Raw genomic sequence first — 19,272 nt, forward strand, 5'->3', positions numbered from 1 at the left:
CAATAAAAGATCGGGACAATAATAAAAGTAATGCTAAATGCTTCCCCAACATTTCACATTTTATATATAGCTTTCACTTTCATTACCTGACTTGATCCTGACAATGACCTTGTGCAGCAGAAATTCCCCTTTTAGCAGATGGGGAACTGAAGCTTAGAAATGATCAGTTATTTTCTGAAGGGCATAGAGCTGGGAAATGTCAGAGCCCAGAGCATCCGAATCCTAGTTTATGGTTGTGGTATAGTGTATTAATTAAGTTTGGGAGCTCTTGAGTTGGCCTGGTGGGCTCAAATCCCAGAGATCACGATTGCTATTGGTGTTAAGCTGACAAACCTGTTCACCTCTCTGAGTCATAACTTCTTCACTAGTTAAATAGGGATAATAACATGGCTTACTTTGTAGCGTTTTGCAAAGATGAAATGAAATGACGTTTATAAAATCTAAGCTTAAAGGCTGGCACATAATGAGTTTACTACTCTCTGCATTTTTTAAAATGTCGTTGCTGGAGGGAACGAGTTTGTTCTTCTCTGCATTTTTTAAAACATCATTCCTAGAGGCAACAATATGTATCCATGTTACATGAAGAGTACCCTAAGGTTAGTTATAGAAAATGTGGGCATCTTTGCGCATTTATGTCTTGGTGGGCTGGACTGGGGTAGGGACTAGAAGTGTCATAGCTTCTAAGGAGGAGCAATGGGATGGCAGGACTTGGTATGGCACATGTACCCCTTCTCTATCACCATACGAGACATCTACAGTGCCAGTAGGGAGATCGCACAAGCCAGGCAGTCACCCTGGCCCTTTAGTCCCAAATATCAGGGATAACAGTAATGGTTGGCAACAAAAAGATGGCTTTCCCTGTGATATCTGGGATTGATGGAGGAGTTGTGTAAAGAGGTTCTGAAAATGAATTTCATGGTAGCTAAGTTCCCACATGAATACTTTGGAAACAATATATGGCAAATTTATTGAGCACAGTGTCCTTTTTACCTGATTTTGTTGCCTTCTTTACAACTAGTCCAGGGATAGACACTTTGTAGGATCAGAACAGACAGATGCTCAATTCACAAGACTTGAGAAGAGAGTTGGCCCCACACAGTGTTCTGTGTATTTTGTAGATGGAAGAGGAGTTGTATATTGCTTCCCACACTGTGAAGGAAGGTTTGGTAGACCTGTCAAAGAAAATGCAGTGATGCCTTTTCTTCTTTGAGTCATCCTAACTAAATATAACGACGGCTGCTAACTCTTATGATGTTGATAATAATGATGGTAGCTCTTACTGAGTTTTCCTTATGTGCCAGGAGCCATTCTAAACACTCTACATACATTGCTTTATTTAATTGATTCCAACAGCTAACTGAAGTAGACATTAATATTTTTTACATTGTTGAGATGACAAAGGGTGGTTATTAGCTCTTGGACACACAGCTACTAACAGTTGGGACTGGGATTCTCACCCAGGCTCCTGGACTCCAATCAATACACAAAGGTCACATTAGATGTCATATGATGGAAAATGATGGAATGTAGAGCTGGGTAGGTGTTAGTGATCATCTAACAGTACAAGTTGTGAGATTGTTTTCTGGAAAGAGTTGCCATAGAATTAGAGATTCTTGTGTGCCAAGCACAGCCCTAAGCACTTTACATCTATCAGTTACCTTCAATCTTCACAACGAACCAGTAAAATAGGTACCATCATTATCCCATTGTTACAGCTGATGTAAATAATTTGCACCAAGTCATAAAATTAGTGGAACTAGGATTTGACCCCAAGCATTGGTGGTGTTAGCATCAATCCCCTTAACCATGAACCAAAAGAGAAGTGAGAGACCTCACAAGACCCCAAGTGAGTCACTCCTGGGATTGGGGAGAGGAGGTAGAGCAAGAAAATGCCAGTGGAGACGTTGGAGTAAGGGGGATTTCATCTGGAGACAGTGTGTGTATGGGGGGTGGGGTGTGTCTACAGGGAAAGTGGACGGTTTTGCAAACATTTAGAAATGGCTTCAACCCAGAGGAAATGTCAAGTCCTTTTGCGGAGAGAACTGGTCAACTTGACCTTTCTTCTCAAAAGAGGCTTCATGCACTTCATTGTTGGCAATACTGTAGTGAGCATTTTATTTATTTATTTATTATTATTTTTTTTTTTTCAAGTAGTAACCATGGCCACAGTTGGTTTACTGGTTTGTCTTTATCTTCCCAAACATTCCCAGCCTTGGCTTGCTTAAGAGGGCAGATGACCATGGGGTTGGTGAGGGATACCTCCCCTGCTGCTGCCATGGAGTCCTCCAATGAAACCTTCCTAGGGACGCTTGTCCAAAACGCCTCCCAATCTCCTGCACCTCCAACCCCCCCCAACCCCCTACCATCCAAGGTTGCGTTCTTCATCTAGGCCTTGTCCCCACACACCCTGGCGGGCAGAGCCAGCGTTTCTCAATACGTAGCCAAGTCGCATGACCGGTTCTAGCTTCAACTGGGAAAGTGTCCTGTCTCGGAGTTCTAGGAGTTCCTGGCTCTCTGCCCGGTTCTGGAGAAGGGCATCTCCTTGCGCTTCCCTGCTGGTGTCCTTCCAACTCGGCCCAACTTTGTGCACCATCTCCAGTCTAGCTGTCCGAGTTGAGCCCCTGCGGAATTCACCTGCGCGTTCTCCGCCAGGCGCCGCACAGCAAGAAGGGGTCCCCGAGGCGCCTCTCATAACCCGTCGTCCCCTCTGGTCTCTTTCAGGTCTGGCCGCTCGGTCGCAGGAGCCACCGCGCCAGTCCCCCGGGCGGTGGTGACTCGGCAGCAGGTGGCAGGGACAGCGCGGAAACGCGCGAGAGGAGGGGGCGCGGCGCTCTCGGGCGTACAGTGCACGGCGCCCGCTTCCCGGCCGCCCGCGCGCCCCCGCCGCCCAGCGCCACGCAGCGCCCCCGGCGCCCTCCGCCGGCCTCCGCCGCACCTGCAGCACGCTCCGCGCGCCCTGCCCGCTGCCGCCGCCTCGCGCTCCCAGAGCCGCGGACGCCCCGGGCCGAGCGGCGAGTCCCCTCCGGGCCAGACCCGGCCAACACACGCCTCTGGGCCGCCGCCTCTCGAGTCCGGCTCCTGCACCCTGCGTCCCCGAAGATGAATGTGAGGAGGGTGGAAAGCATCTCGGCTCAGCTGGAGGAGGCGAGCTCCACAGGCGGTAGGATGCATTAAGCATGCGAGCGGGCGCCCTTCTTCCCCTCCTTCCTTCGCGAGCTGAGACGGGGACCCCCTTCCTCGGCTGGGGACGCTTGTTGCCTTTGCTGCATGAGAGACGGCCACCCAGGCGGGACTGGGAAGGGGAGGTGGGAGCGGCGGGAATGGGGGTACCAAGGAGACGGGGGGTGCACGCAAGGTCCAGGTCGGGAAGAAGAGCTGTTTGAAGTGTGTGTGAAACTCGCTGGTGGCGGGGTCCCCTGCGATCTGATCCTGTGCCTACTTTTGCCTTCTCTGAAAATTTCCCATGTTGTTTATGCATCGGCCAGATGACTGCAGAGCACACACTTCCTTCCCCTAACACCTGGGGATAAAAGAGCTGAAATAGTATTGATCCTCTCCATCCACTTTTCCTTTATGCTCCCAAACATTTCTTCATTAAAACTCTATTTTGGTTTCCTGGTAACATACAGGTGGAATGTTTCTCGGGTCAGATTCTTCAGCAGGAGCGTGCGTCTTGTTTTATTGCCAGCCTCAGTTTAGTGTGTTCAGAGAAAATGGTCTTCAGTGACACTTGGAAATAATTTATATACAGTACAGCCTTGGAAAGGTACCCGGCCCTCTTTTGCAAGGTGTTTGGCTTTCAGAGTAGCCTATATTCTGCGAAAGCAAGGGAAGGACATGGTCTGATGAGTTTAGTGGGATCCATCGTGAAACGGGATGAGATATCCCGCCTCCCCCACCCCCCACAGCGCCTTTGGTTGAATCAGTTTGTTCTTAGGTGGCTCCCATGTATAAGTGCTTTAGAGGAGCCGTAAACAGAATGAAGGGGGTTGCAGGACATATGAAGCTAATGGAGAGCTGGACATTTCCCAGGTTATATAAGATGAGGGGTCGTACATATGGCTCTAGCATAGATTTATAGGATGACACGCTTGGACTTGAGTTGCAGGGAAGGAGGTATTTCCACATTCTACTTGTTTATATCCAGGGAAATGGAGTCACTTCAGACAACTTGAGTCTGTCACTCTAATTTGAACATTGAAATATGGACATTTTTCCTTTCTTGTCTTCCCTCTCTAATATATTGTTAAGGTCATTGTAACTGGGAGGACACCAGCCTTATTTGACATTTTAAAGAGAAAAGTCTTAGCCTGTTACAGGCTGGAGAAAAAAAAAAAAAAAAAGAATATGACCATTACCTTTAAAGTCCCAATTTTGACCTGTACTGATGTTTAGTTCTGGTTTCACTTATGGCAATAGTTCTCTCATTATGAACCAAGTATGTCTAGGATATATTTTATGAGGGATACTGAAAATCGTTAAGAAATTGGATTTTTTCCAGAATGGCATTTTAACTGTAGAGGGCTAAGTAAATCGTTGAGTTTATAGGGTCTCTGTCTTTGCTGTTCTTTTGGCAAAGAATAAGGTAGAGAGCTACATGTCCTTTTAGGAACTGCACTCATGCACAAGACAGCAGTGGGAACTTGAAGATAGATTAGTAAAAGAAAGTCTGGAGAAAAGGGTGGCTTGCATTGCTTAGCTACTCACTGGTAACAGCTTTTTGGCTGGGCCTAGTCTTTAATTGGCCAGATGGGGATAGAATCAGCTTGTCCAGTCTATTCACAGTGCCACAGGTGGCCATAATTTCTATTTGTTAGATAAAATGGAAACAAAGATGAAATCACATCTGGGGAGTATGATACATTAAAAAAATACTTTTAGTATCATTTTTAAAATCAGCATGTGTTCATTGTTCCTTTGGAGAATAGAAAGATGTCGATTTATATCTTGGGTAAGGTGAGACCAAAAGTGAAGATTTTTCTGGCTTGAAGTGATTTGACACCTGTTTCTTGAATTGTGTTGCATGTTTTTAGAGTTAATTGTCATATGAGAAGAATAAAGGAAAAGGAGCTTGGAGCACCTTTTTGTTCTTGTTTTGTTAATATTATTCGAGAATGAGCCCCTGAATATGTAGTCTACATTATTTCCACCAAATACATGCTTAAATACTTTGGTTATTTGTGCTCAGATATAGAATGGTCTTCCTTAATCTTGGGATAAGGAAGGACTGTCGTTTTTAAAGGTGTGAACTCTACCTTCAGTTCTTGTTTTTAAAACAATAGCTCCTGATTTCTTGTTTGCTTTCAAATGAGTGAGACATTTGCATAACTTCTAACATGACCATGATGGTTTTCCCTTGAATATATGCCTCTTGGATGGAGGTTTATAAAATGATTTAATCAGAACTGAAACAAAATTTAACTGGGGGATCAGACTGAGAAGAATGAATAAAGATGAGAGGGAAATCAGGAATTAGAGAAAAGCATGTGTGTGTGTGTATGTGTGTTTTATGACCTGACTCTAGAGCCAGAATGCTATGAAAAGTGGTTTGCTGAAAGATGAAGGAGAAAACCACATGAAAGGAAAAATAGGAGGGAAATGTAGAGAAGATGGGAGCAGGGTTGAACTGGGTTACTCAAACTTTAAAATATCCTAAAAAAGTTTCTTCTCTGCTCTCTTTTAGTGGGCAATGTATTTAGTATGCTAACTGATGAACATCACCTCTAAACCCCTGTAGTTGAAACACTGTTAATGCTACAGTGCAGAAAATGGACATCTCGTAAATAAGTACAAATAGAAAAGGTTTCTTAAAAATTGTGGTGCTCACTTTTAGCCTCCCTGTCACCAGCTTCCACATTATATCAAAAGCCTGCCCAGAATATATTTTTCACAAAATTGTCTATTCTTACTATTTTGCTCCCTGGCTATGAAATCAAACATAATCCTGCTACCAGTGGAGAGACAGAGGGAGATGATAATTCAGCAGTATATTTGAAAGAGAATCAGAAATAAGGTCGGAGTTAAAAAAGAAAAAAAAAAAAAACAACCCTGTAAGATTATTCATCGGTGTCCTCAATTTGTGCCATCTAACTTAGGGATGGCATATGTTATGTGATGTAGTCTACAGCTAAAAGTGGGGAGGGAAATGCATGGACATTTCAGTCATTGTTAGAGGACGTGACTACTGTTGGATCCAGCAGCTAGACCTGGACCACTGGAGGCTCCTCTCTTGCTCCCTTGCCCTTGGAATGTATGTTCTGCCCGCCAAAGCAGGAACTGTTTTCAAGGACATAGTCTTGAGAGAAAAAGGTGTTGCTGAGGCCATCTGGATGGTGTGTGTGACTGAGCTCTTCTAAGGACTCTATATGAACTTATAAGTTTCTGGCTGGGGGGCTGGAGATCTTCTCCTGGAGCCCCTACCACAAGCCTATGTAAGTTTCTTTGCTTTTTGCATTTGCCACCTCCCAGTGTGGAGTGGTCTGCCTCTTTCTTTGGTCTTCTTGTCCTCTGTGTATGGAGGCCTGTTTCAGATTTTACCCAGGGAAGGTCCGGGGTTTGCAAACCAGCAATACTGGAGTGAAAAACCTCTGTGATTTTGTATTGTTGACAGATGTATGATGGCTCCAGCTTGTTTTGTATTATTAAGGGTAAGGCAAATCCAAATTAGTGATTCCACATGGGTCACAGTGAAAAGTCTGTGTATGCTGAATAACCCAGGAAAAGCTTTTTATCACACAGGAATTATTCTGTTTTATTCATGTCATTAAATATAAGAAGGTACTAAGCAAATGATATGATCCAAGTGTTAAAATTAAGCAACCCCTCTCCTCCTTTTGCTGTGCCTTTTTTTTTTTTTTGCCAATTCTTTTTTTTTTTTTTTTTAAGATTTTATTTATTTGACAGATCACAAGTAGGCAGAGAGGCAGGCAGAGAGAGAGGGGGAAGCAGGCTCCCCGCAGAGCAGAGAGCCCGATGCGGGGCTCCATCCCAGGAACTTGGGATCATGACCTGAGCTGAAGGCAGAGGCTTTAACCCACTGAGCCACCCAGGCTCCCCTTTTTGCCAATTCTTATGCAGTGTTTCATAAAATAAGGCTATGGATGGTTTGGAAATTAATGAGCCATGTAAGATAAAATGTGTGTGCAAGATTTCTGCAGAATCGTAGATCAAATAGTGGTTGAATCGTTTGAAGATGAAGTATATGGTGGTGGTGGTGTTGCTGCTGCTGCTGCTGGTTCTTCTTCTTTCTCTTCTTTGTCCTTTTGTTTTCCTTGTCCTCACAGGTTTTCTAGAACATGTGGATAATACTACATTTCAGTATTTCATAGCAGAGTGTGCTTGTTTACTTAATAGCTTTCCTTCTTATTTCAAGCAGATTGAAGTGTGTGTATGTGTGTGAGAGAGACAGACCAGAGAGTGAGAGGGGGGGAAGGAGGGAAGAAGGATGGGAGGATGAGTGTATATTTTGTTCCATGGGCCCTTGCCATCCTTAAAAGTGGCTTAAGTTTCTATAAGTACACCTGTCATTATAAATTTATTCATCCTTGGGCATTGAATCACCTCTTTATTTTTTTGAAGTGTGCATTTGGTTAAAGGTCCTAATGGTCTTAATTTACATCATCCCAGACTCCCTGTGATGCTTTGTGCTGTTTGTCAACACTCCTTAGAAAACTATGAACTTCATGGGAGCAGAGCTGTTGTGTTCTGCCTACCTTGTATCCCCAGCATCTAGCATGAACCCTCACATGGTACATTGGCTCAACAACAGATAATTTGTTGAATGAAGTCTCCCTCGGATTCTGTGAATGTGTTATTCTAGTTCTTCCTAATTCTCTCAGATCTCTTTTTCTGATCTTTATTTCTTTTCTTGTCTGTTTTGTGCAGCTTTTCAGACACTCTTGTCTTAATTGTCTTCTCCTTCTACATTCTTTCTTTAATCAAACTGTGGTCCTGGTGCATCTTTGATACAGAAGTCTTCTTACTCTATAGCTCTCGACTGATCCTTTTCCAGTCCATTTCCATGAGTGGCTGAGCAGAACTATCAGCAATTTTTACTAGCACTTTAAAGTAACATGTTATAAAAGACCTGCCCTCTCTTCAAAGAACAATTTATTTTCTAAATTTTGCTAATGATAGCATCATTATTTGAGAACTACAGTTAAAAAACAACAAACAAACCCACAAAAGTGTTTACTTATCTGTGGTACTTCCCACCTTAATCATTGCCTCCCCTTCCCTGTGGAAACCATCCCCAGGCCTTATTGATTCTATCCTGGCTTTATGGCTAGCTCCTACACCAGGTTTCATCGTACACTCAAGGTCATGTTCTTGTTATTTCCCAGACCACGATGGTTGCCTCCTGTCTGCACCAAGTGCCTCCCCACTCAAAACCAACCAAATTCACTAAAAACTGATTTGAGTACGGTCATTAACCTGTGCAAAATCTTTTAATGCCTTCCCATTATTTTAATGCCTTATAGAACTAAAAACAGTTTCCTTAGCTTGATAGGCAGGCCTCCCACAGTATGTTGACAGTCTTCCAATCCAACATTATCTTCCATGACTTGTAGGTCTGCACTTTGACCTGCTAAATTGGACTGTTCTCTAAGTGTGCCTATCTCAAGCACATCTCAAGTTGTACCTACTGCTTTGAATGAACTTTCTGCCCCCATGTTGCCCACTGAACATTGTTAATTGTTTCACATTGAACGTATCCCTCAAGACTTACTGCAAATGCAGTGTCTTTCTTGTGCAGTCTTACTGATTTCTCCCTGTCTCTTCCCCAAAGAATTCTGCTTTGAATTTTCTTAGGTCATTTTTTCTTTTATTTTTATCTATATCTGAATGACAAGACAGAATAAGCTAGGCATGTTCATCTCATTTGCAGCTCTTAAATGGTAACTCCTTGATGGGGAGGATCGTACACAAATTAACCGTTTTCATACCCTAGTAAGTACTGGCACAGTGATTCACAAGAAAACCTGCTGAAGGCATGGTTAATTGAATTTAAACTGGGTTGCCCGGGGATAGATCCACTGAAGACCCCAAATTATAATTCACATTTAACTGCTTGGTAAGCATCTATTGGAAGTGACATTCCTTTTGGGTTCCCTGTCTTTTCCATTCAGTGGGCCAGGTCTATATGGATAGTCATAGAACATCAAAAGAGCATGTCTCCTCTCTGTGCGTGCTTTTGCATCCATAATGCATTGCTATAAGATCTTATATTATTTCTGAAGAAGGGGTTAGTAAGTACCCAGTGTTTTCTGTGTATTCAGAACAATAGTCAGGGTTGTCTTCGGATGCTGTTGCCGCAACTCTTCCTTCAGCCTTTATAACCTTCCCGAACTACCACCTCTAGGAGTTGTAGTCCAAGGGGGCCCCCAGTGAGTTAATTTGACCTCTTTTGGTTCCCCTGCGGAAAAGAGTGGAAAGATTAGTTGAGTATTCCCTCTGAATCATGATTGTGATTTGCTGTAGTCTGAGCTCACATTATAGAGAGTGGCCCTTCCTAATGTTTCCCAGCCCAGAGCCTTACTGGCTATACCACCACCTACCATCATTATTAGACTCTTTGTCATTATCCTTATCAAATGGTAAATTTTTTCTCCAATTATAGCAGTGACAGTGGAAAGAGATGGAAAGAAGAAACCGGAAACATCACTCATGGTGTAATATCCATTTATTTCATATCAGAATTCACAGAGACCATCAGGCTGCATAGGGAGGGTCTTGGGAAGGGGCTGGATCTTGTGGCAGGGCTGAGAAGATGACGGGGTTCAGCTCTTTTCCTCTTACCTCTGTGGCTGGATCCCTCTCATTGCTCAGTGAGCGGGCCACACTTAGGCAGCTCTAGATGTGTGCAGCGTGCCCGTGGATTAGGAACTCTGAGAAGGAGTGGCTCACAGTGTTGAAACACAGATGTTCTCCACATACTTGGACAATAAGGACTAATTCGAACAGAGATACACATACAGAATTTGCCCTCTGGAGCACTTAGCCTCCATGCCTGTCTTATGGGCTGATTTTTTTCCTTCTGAACAAACAGCCGGTGTGGTTGAATGGCTCTCCCTTTGGAAATGCCCTTTCGGATATATTTAAATAGCCTTTGGATATATAATTGACCTTTTAGAAACTTCTTTCCCCTACGTATTCCACCCCGATGACTTCTTTAGGTAAAACCGAGCAGTCAACCCATTTTACGGCAGCGGTTGTAAACGGGCATTTAAAGTCAGTCTTTAACAAGGTTTTGGAGGAAAAAACAGACTTTCATCTCTAGACATCAACACTCCTTAATATTTTGAAGGCTCTGTTGAGTGAAGCAGTTTATTTATGAAATGACAGTATCTGCAGCCCAAATGGGAATCATAATCAGCTTTGATTGCTACAGTAACTACCGCAGTCTACGTGAGGACACACTCTCTCTCTCTCACGTCTTCTTTGTAATACGGTTGGTGCGTCGTGTTACAGATGCTCAGGTGTCCCCAGGGTTGTCCCCCAGTAGGATGATTAGTAATTTTTAATAAGAGACCACGTGACTTCCAAATGCCTTCGTGAGTTTCATAATAAAATTGGGTGAAAAGGATGCATGCAACTATATCTCAGAATGGACATTCTGCCAGGGGCTTTATTTCGGGTTGTACTTTTTTGCAATTTAATCCATTTCCATTAGACCAGCATGAGAAACTACTTACCAAAAAATGATCTTGCCCAAACCATGTATCCATGTTCGTTGTGTATGTTTGTGCTCCAGAGAACTGTTGCGTGAATTACGGTCTTACGTAAAGGTGAGAATAAACTCTGTACTCCAGCCCATCTCAGGCTCATGGAAGTGTGCTCTCCATTCTTCTTGTTGTTTCTGCAGGGAATTTGAAAAAAAACAAAATGATACTATGGAACTAATAGGCATTTCAGAAATAACCCTGCAAATCAAGTCCTGAGAGCAAGTTTAATTTGGAGAGGGGTTTAATCGAGAGAAATTTTAACTTACCTTAGAAAGGTAAGACCATGTGAAATAGCCAGTGAGTAGAAGATCCCTGTTCCTCTTTCTCCATTTATCAAGTGGTGGTAATCCTATCCACTCCTAGATTGTAGGAATAGATTCTGTAATGATGACATGAGTTTAATTCAGCAAATATTTACAAAGAAACTCCTTGCTGCTGGGATCAGCAAGATGTGGAGATGGGCTTCAGAAAGGTTACTGTTTATTCAAGAGTGATTTACTGAGTATGTACCAGGTGTGTATACTTGAGTAGGGGAGAAAACAAATAGCTAAACGTGCCTATTTTAAAATACTCACTGCCATCACAGAGGCAAGGATGAAGGGAGGTGGGTGCTGCAAAACAAGATTCTGTGCAGTTGGCAGAGGCGGCATTCCCTTCCAAGTGAATGCAGTGAAAGCAAACTGTGATATTGAAATTGACCTTCCTTTCTCTGGGGTCTTAAAAAATAAAGCTACTAAAAGAACTGTGCTCACGATTCTGTATTTGTTCTCTTGCCCAGTTTCTTCCTGTCTTCTATCTTTCCATCTGTAATATGGGTTTATCTGTTGGCCACTTAAAGACCTGATGTTACTTACGCGTTTTTCAAGATTTTTAAGAGCTGTTATGCTGGGATTCTCCGAAGAAGTGCACTTTTTTCTCATAAAACAAATATGATTTTGAAGCTTGGAGAGTACGGAATGGGTAATAACTTCTGTTTAAAGATAATCATAAAGTAATTGACCATTCCCAGCTCTCTTACTGCCAGTTTAAATAATGTTCTGGTCAAGGCGGAGACATTTTAAATTAGTGTAGAATTTTAAAAATTAAGTGGACTATCACTCTAATTTTTAAATTGAATTTTGTGCAGTCAACCATTGACCATGAGAATATTATACCTGAGTTAACATTGTGAGCATTTGTGAAAATCTGATTCTGCCAAACCTTTCTCTCACATTTTCCCCAAGAATTCTTAAATCATGCTTTCCATGCTATTTCCCCAAACTCCCTTTAATTGGAAGCCAAGTCTCTTCCTACTGAGACACACAGTATTATTGCAATCTGTTCCCCATTCCCTCTCCTTTCAAGGTCCAGTTTCATCCTTATTTCCTGCTAAAGTTGTGATCAGAGGGTTGGTGCAGGCTCTGAAACACAGGTGCATTACATTAATTTGAAGGTGGTGGGGAGGGAAATCTTGGGTGGACAAGTATAAAACAATGAGCGTTCAAAACCACACATTGAGAAACATGGAAAAAGAAAGCCGAAGACCATAGAATACAGCCTTAAGCAGGGACAAAGAGTGAGGGACTTCTCCTGCCATGTGTTATAGAATAAACTCCATTTTTGATGGAGGCATTGTAAGGTAGTTTTAAAAAGGCAAAACATCTAAAACTGCAAAGCTGCAGAGTAATAAACACCAGCCCTTCTGATGTGATTTAAGTACTAGATTTGCAGATGAACCCTATAAACCTTCCTAGTCAGAGTGGGGAATATAGATTCCAAATGAAAATTAGTCATTAAGATAACTTTCAGAATCGTTCACCTCGCAGGATACATACTGACAGTGCAAAATCTACAAACACTGAACTGGGAAGATTTAACCATGGACATAATTTGTGAGAAACCTTGCAATTTTAAACAGTTACATTTATCTTTGGATCCCTGAGCATGAGCTTTTCATAAATATCATTAGAATAGAATTTCAGATCTCAAGCAATGACAGTTATAACTTTGGTCTTAATGCAATTTGTTTTGGTGGTTTTATAAATAGTTTTGAGGATGTTGTTCAACAGACATCCACTTAAAACATGTTTATCAATTACCTACTGGAGGAGGGACACTGCTGGTAAATATTTCTGAATAGAAAAAGGTGTATTAGCTGTTTAAAGTCTAGGAATTAAGCTTTTAAATCTGATCTTCCTTCTCCACCCCAGAATCCTACTTGCTCTGAATCATGTACTGATTAGGTAGAGTATGTTAACTTACCTCATTTTCAAAGGCACTTGCTAACTACCCTCACAGTACCCCAGAGTATGTCCTTGAGGGAGGATATCAGCAGGTCCTTGTCTACTATGAAATTATAAGCTGAGGGAACACAGAGCGGACCTTACATGACCACATGATTTGTTATTAAGTGATATTGATTTCACAGAGTCATATAAAATATAAAACAAACATTACACAGAGGAACAGCACTAACCTATAGACTAGATAATATTACTACTCCCTGTTATCAGTAAGGGATTTTTCAAATGTGAGCCAATTTATTCTTTTGTAAAACATAATAGATATCTTTTTTTTTATTTTTATTTATTTATTTATTTTTTTAATTTTATTTTTTATAAACATATATTTTTATCCCCAGGGGTACAGGTCTGTGAATCGCCAGGTTTACACACTTCACAGCACTCACCATAGCACATACCCTCCCCAATGTCCATAATCCCACCCCCCCAACCCCCCTCCCCCCATTAACCCTCAGTTTGTTTTGTGATATTAAGAGTCACTTATGGTTTGTCTCCCTCCCAATCCCATCTTGTTTCATTTACTCTTCTCCTACCCCCTTAAGCCCCCATGTTGCATCTCCTCTCCCTCATATCAGGGAGATCATATGATAGTTGTCTTTCTCCGATTGACTCACTTCGCTAAGCATGATACCCTCTAGTTCCATCCACGTCGTCGCAAATGGCAAGACTTCATTTCTTTTGATGGCTGCATAGTATTCCATTGTGTATATATACCACATCTTCTTTATCCATTCGTCTGTTGATGGACATCTAGGTTCTTTCCATAGTTTGGCTATTGTAGACATTGCTGCTATAAACATTCGGGTGCACGTGCCCCTTCGGATCACTACGTTTGTATCTTTAGGGTAAATACCCAGCAGTGCAGTTGCTGGGTCATAGGGTAGTTCTATTTTCAACATTTTGAGGAACCTCCATGCTGTTTTCCAGAGTGGTTGCACAAGCTTGCATTCCCACCAACAGTGTAGGAGGGTTCCCCTTTCTCCGCATCCTCGCCAGCATCTGTCATTTCCTGACTTGTTAATTTTAGCCATTCTGACTGGTGTGAGGTGGTATCTCATTGTGGTTTTGATTTGTATTTCCCTGATGCCGAGTGATGTGGAGCACTTTTTCATGTGTCTGTTGGCCATCTGGATGTCTTCTTTGCAGAAATGTCTGTTCATGTCCTCTGCCCATTTCTTGATTGGATTATTTGTTCTTTGCGTGTTGAGTTTGCTAAGTTCTTTATAGATTTTGGACACTAGCCCTTTATCTGATATGTCATTTGCAAATATCTTCTCCCATTCTGTCAGTTGTCTTTTGGTTTTGTTAACTGTTTCCTTTGCTGTGCAAAAGCTTTTGATCTTGATAAAATCCCAATAGTTCATTTTTGCCCTTGCTTCCCTTGCCTTTGGCGATGTTCCTAGGAAGATGTTGCTGCGGTTGAGGTCGAAGAGGTTGCTGCCTGTGTTCTCCTCAAGGATTTTGATGGATTCCTTTCTCACATTGAGATCCTTCATCCATTTTGAGTCTATTTTTGTGTGTGGTGTAAGGAAATGATCCAATTTCATTTCTCTGCATGTGGCTGTCCAATTTTCCCAACTCCATTTGTTGAAGAGGCTGTCTTTTTTCCATTGGATATTCTTTCCTGCTTTGTCGAAGATTAGTTGACCATAGAGTTGAGGGTCTATTTCTGGGCTCTCTATTCTGTTCCATTGATCTATGTGTCTGTTTTTGTGCCAGTACCATGCTGTCTTGATGATGACAGCTTTGTAATAGAGCTTGAAGTCCGGAATTGTGATGCCACCAACTTTGGCTTTCTTTTTCAATATTCCTTTGGCTATTCGAGGTCTTTTCTGGTTCCATATACATTTTAGGATTATTTGTTCCATTTCTTTGAAAAAAATGGATGGTACTTTGATAGGAATTGCATTAAATGTGTAGATTGCTTTAGGTAGCATAGACATTTTCACAATATTTATTCTTCCAATCCAGGAGCATGGAACATTTTTCCATTTCTTTGTGTCTTCCTCAATTTCTTTCATGAGTACTTTATAGTTTTCTGTGTATAGATTCTTAGTCTCTTTGGTTAGATTTATTCCTAGGTATCTTATAGTTTTGGGTGCAATTGTAAATGGGATTGACTCCTTAATTTCTCTTTCTTCTGTCTTGTTGTTGGTGTAGAGAAATGCAACTGATTTCTGTGCATTGATTTTATATCCTGACACTTTACTGAATTCCTGTACAAGTTCTAGCAGTTTTGGAGTGGAGTCTTTTGGGTTTTCCACATATAGTATCATATCATCTGCGAAGAGTGATAGTTTGACTTCTTCTTTGCCAATTTGGATGCCTTTAATTTCCTTTTGTTGTCTGATTGCTGAGGCTAGGACTTCTAGTACTATGTTGAATAGCAGTGGTGATAACGGGCATCCCTGCCGTGTTCCCGACCTTAGCGGAAAAGCTCTCAGTTTTTCTCCATTGAGAATGATATTTGCGGTGGGTTTTTCATAGATGGCTTTGATAATATTGAGGTATGTGCCCTCTATCCCTACACTTTGAAGAGTTTTGATCAGGAAGGGATGCTGTACTTTGTCAAATGCTTTTTCAGCATCTATGGAGAGTATCATATGGTTCTTGTTCTTTCTTTTATTAATGTGTTGTATCACATTGATTGATTTGCGGATGTTGAACCAACCTTGCAGCCCTGGAATAAATCCCACTTGGTCGTGGTGAATAATCCTTTTAATGTACTGTTGAATCCTATTGGCTAGTATTTTGGCAAGAATTTTTGCATCTGTGTTCATCAAGGATATTGGCCTGTAGTTCTCTTTTTTGATGGGATCCTTGCCTGGTTTTGGGATCAAGGTGATGCTGGCCTCATAAAATGAGTTTGGAAGTTTTCCTTCCATTTCTATTTTTTGGAACAGTTTCAGGAGAATAGGAATTAGTTCTTCTTTAAATGTTTGGTAGAATTCCCCTGGGAAGCCATCTGGCCCTGGGCTTTTGTTTGTTTGGAGATTTTTGATGACTGTTTCAATCTCCTTACTGGTTATGGGTCTGTTCAGGCTTTCTATTTCTTCCTGGTTCAGTTGGGGTAGTTTATATGTCTCTAGGAATGCATCCATTTCTTCCAGATTGTCAAATTTGTTGGCGTAGAGTTGCTCATAGTATGTTCTTATAATTGCCTGTATTTCTTTGGTGTTAGTTGTGATCTCTCCTCTTTCATTCATGATTTTATTTATTTGGGTCCTTTCTCTTTTCTTTTTGATAAGTCTGGCCAGGGGTTTATCAATCTTATTAATTCTTTCAAAGAACCAGCTCCTAGTTTCGTTGATTTGTTCTATTGTTTTTTTGGTTTCTATTTCATTGATTTCTGCTCTGATCTTTATGATTTCTTTTCTCCTGCTGGGTTTAGGCTTTTTTTCTTGTTCTTTCTCTAGCTCTTTTAGGTGTAGGGTTAGGTTGTGTACCTGAGACCTTTCTTGTTTCTTGAGAAAGGCTTGTACCGCTATATATTTTCCTCTCAGGACTGCCTTTGTCGTGTCCCACAGATTTTGAACCGTTGTGTTTTCATTATCATTTGTTTCCATGAATTTTTTCAACTCTTCTTTAATTTCCTGGTTGACCCATTCATTCTTTAGAAGGATGCTGTTTAGTCTCCATGTATTTGGGTTCTTTCCAAATTTCCTCTTGTGATTGAGTTCTAGCTTCAGAGCATTGTGGTCTGAAAATATGCAGGGAATGATTCCAATCTTTTGATAACGGTTGAGACCTGATTTAGGACCGAGAATGTGATCTATTCTGGAGAATGTTCCATGTGCACTAGAGAAGAATGTGTATTCTGTTGCTTTGGGATGAAATGTTCTGAATATATCTGTGATGTCCATCTGGTCCAGTGTGTCATTTAAGGCCTTGATTTCCTTGTTGATCTTTTGCTTGGATGATCTGTCCATTTCAGTGAGGGGAGTGTTAAAGTCCCCTACTATTATTGTATTATTGTCGATGTGTTTCTTTGATTTTGTTATTAATTGGTTTATATAGTTGGCTGCTCCCATGTTAGGGGCATAGATATTTAAAATTGTTAGATCTTCTTGTTGGACAGTTCCTTTGAGTATGATATAGTGTCCTTCCTCATAATAGATATCTTTTATTTGTCAAATATTGTTCTGAGTTCTAGAAACGTATTAACATCTCTTTTTTGTTGAGTATTGTTCAAAGGGCTAGAATACAGGGATGAGGCTATCCCGTGGAGAGCCCTGAGTCTAGTTAAAGAGCTTGACATGGAAGATGGTAATTAGCATTTGGAAAATCCTAGGACAGTGTCCAGCGTGGAGTGCTTTGGCAACACAGACATGAGTCACTCTTGTAGGCTGAGTAGGGTCAGAGAACACTCCCTAGACTGGATGGGGCTGGAGGAGGAGAAAGAGTTTTCCCAGGAAAGGCAGCAGGTGGGATGATGGATGTTGGAGGTGGGGAGAGCTGTGAGTCTATGGCTGGTCCTATGAGAACACATGGTGCAGACAAGGAACAGTGTGAAGTTGTGTGTGTTGCAGTGAAGCTGGGGATAGGAGGGAGCAGTGAAATGGGAGCTGGAGAAGGAGGCAGTGTCAGGACATGAAGGCAGTGGGTAACACTGATCAATTCCAATCAAGAGCACAGTGAGATCACATTTGTGTGTTGAGAAGATAACTGCAGTGATTGACATTTGGCCAGAAGGGGGAGAAACAGCAGGCATGGGTTCCCGCTGAGGTGGGGTTGCAGGTGAGGCATATTGAGGAACATGGTAAAGCATCAGTGACATGGTGGAGAGTAGAGGGTGCACGTGAGATAGAAGACAAGACAAGATAGAAGACAAGAGATTGATGACAGGTGGTAATAGGGGTTGGGGGAGAAGGAGGAGCCTGGGAAATCTAGATTTCTGGGTTGGATCACCAATGGGCAGCATATATTTACTAAGATGGGCAATACAGGGTAAGTTTAGTTGAAAGGAAGTGAAATCCAGTTTGGGGCTATGAAATTTAAGGCCTTTAAGGAGGCCTTCCTCCTTCAAAATGGAGACGGGAGTAGTTACTGGGCTATCTGGGCCTGGAAAGTGAGACTGAGATTGGGTTCTTCAGGCAGTGGGGAGCCAGTTGAAGTTAGCGAGGAGTGACAGGGTGAGGAACATTAATTTTACGTGGTTGTGTAGGATGCGTCATCAATAAGGATGTCATTAGGAGGTGGTTGCGTTTGTCTAGGTAAGAGATAGCGTTTGCTCAAGGGTAAAGGCAGTGGGGATGGGAAGGTTTGGAGGACTGGGAAGGAGATAGGTTGGGAGATTTGTGATGGGGATCTCGTGATGCCATGATGAGAAGCCAGGAACATAGGAGGAAAACAGATTCTGGAGAGATGATAACATACTCTTTTTTTTTAAGATTTTATTTATTTATTTGATGGACAGATCACAAGTAGGCAGAGAGGCAGGCAGAGAGAGAGAGGAAGAAGCAGGCTCCCTGCTGAGCACAGAGCCCAACGTGGGGCTCGATCCCAGGCACCTGGGATCATGACCTGAGCCGAAGGCAGAGGCTTTAACCCACTGAGCCACCCAGGTGCCCCTAACATGCTCATTTTTAGAAATATTGATTCCGACTGGGAAAGAATCCAGGTCAGCTGTCCCAAAGGCAGTTGGAATCATGGAGTTCAAGTTTAACTGATTTCAGAGAAGCACACATTTATTGAGCATCTAGTGTTGCGACAGGTATCAGGAATAGAGCGATGAATGAGTCATGTCCCTACTGCCAAGAAGCTGGCCTGCAAACTAACCTGGAGAGTCAAATGTGGGAGTCAGCTGCAGAGAGCAGAGGTAATTAAAGACGTGACACTGAATAAGGGGCAGAGTCTAGGATGAAGAAGAAAGGTGAGCGATGGACACTAAACTAAGGAAAAATGTCATAGCTAGAGAAGAAATTGGAGAGGAAAACGTCATGGAGGTCAGTGCCTGGTGCATAGATGGTCCATGGTTATCACCTAATGGAAAATACAAGAATTTCAAAAAGCCACAGTGAGTGACCAGAGTGAACTGCTGCAGAGCATTAATGGGACATGAAGACTGGGGTCTCAGAATAAGGTTGTGGAGTCAGAACAAGGGTTCAGATGCTGTGTCTGTTCCTGTGTGACCTTAGGAGGCCACCTGGCCTCTCTGTAACTTAGTTTTTGATGTGTACTTGGACTATTCTTGCCCTATATACTCCACTAGCTTGCTTCCTCATTTGTTCAGATCTTCATTAAAATAGTACTTCCCAGATGACCTC

The 19,272-nt window shown here is 42.1% G+C and overlaps 1 protein-coding gene across 1 annotated transcript in view; it reads left to right on the plus strand.

The window, feature by feature from the left end:
• Positions 1-3,041: 3,041 nt before the first annotated feature.
• Positions 3,042-19,272, plus strand: part of LOC111149101 (potassium voltage-gated channel interacting protein 4) — a 1,200,286-nt gene continuing 1,184,055 nt past the window's right edge. The window contains exon 1 of the mRNA XM_022506024.1: positions 3,042-3,160. Within this exon, the coding sequence (XP_022361732.1) occupies positions 3,100-3,160 (61 nt within the window). The 5' untranslated portion in view covers positions 3,042-3,099. The remainder of the gene's footprint in view (positions 3,161-19,272) is intronic.

This window comes from Enhydra lutris, unplaced genomic scaffold, assembly GCF_002288905.1.
Source record: "Enhydra lutris kenyoni isolate GAN:26980312 unplaced genomic scaffold, ASM228890v2 scaffoldscaffold21, whole genome shotgun sequence".
NCBI lineage: Eukaryota > Metazoa > Chordata > Mammalia > Carnivora > Mustelidae > Enhydra > Enhydra lutris.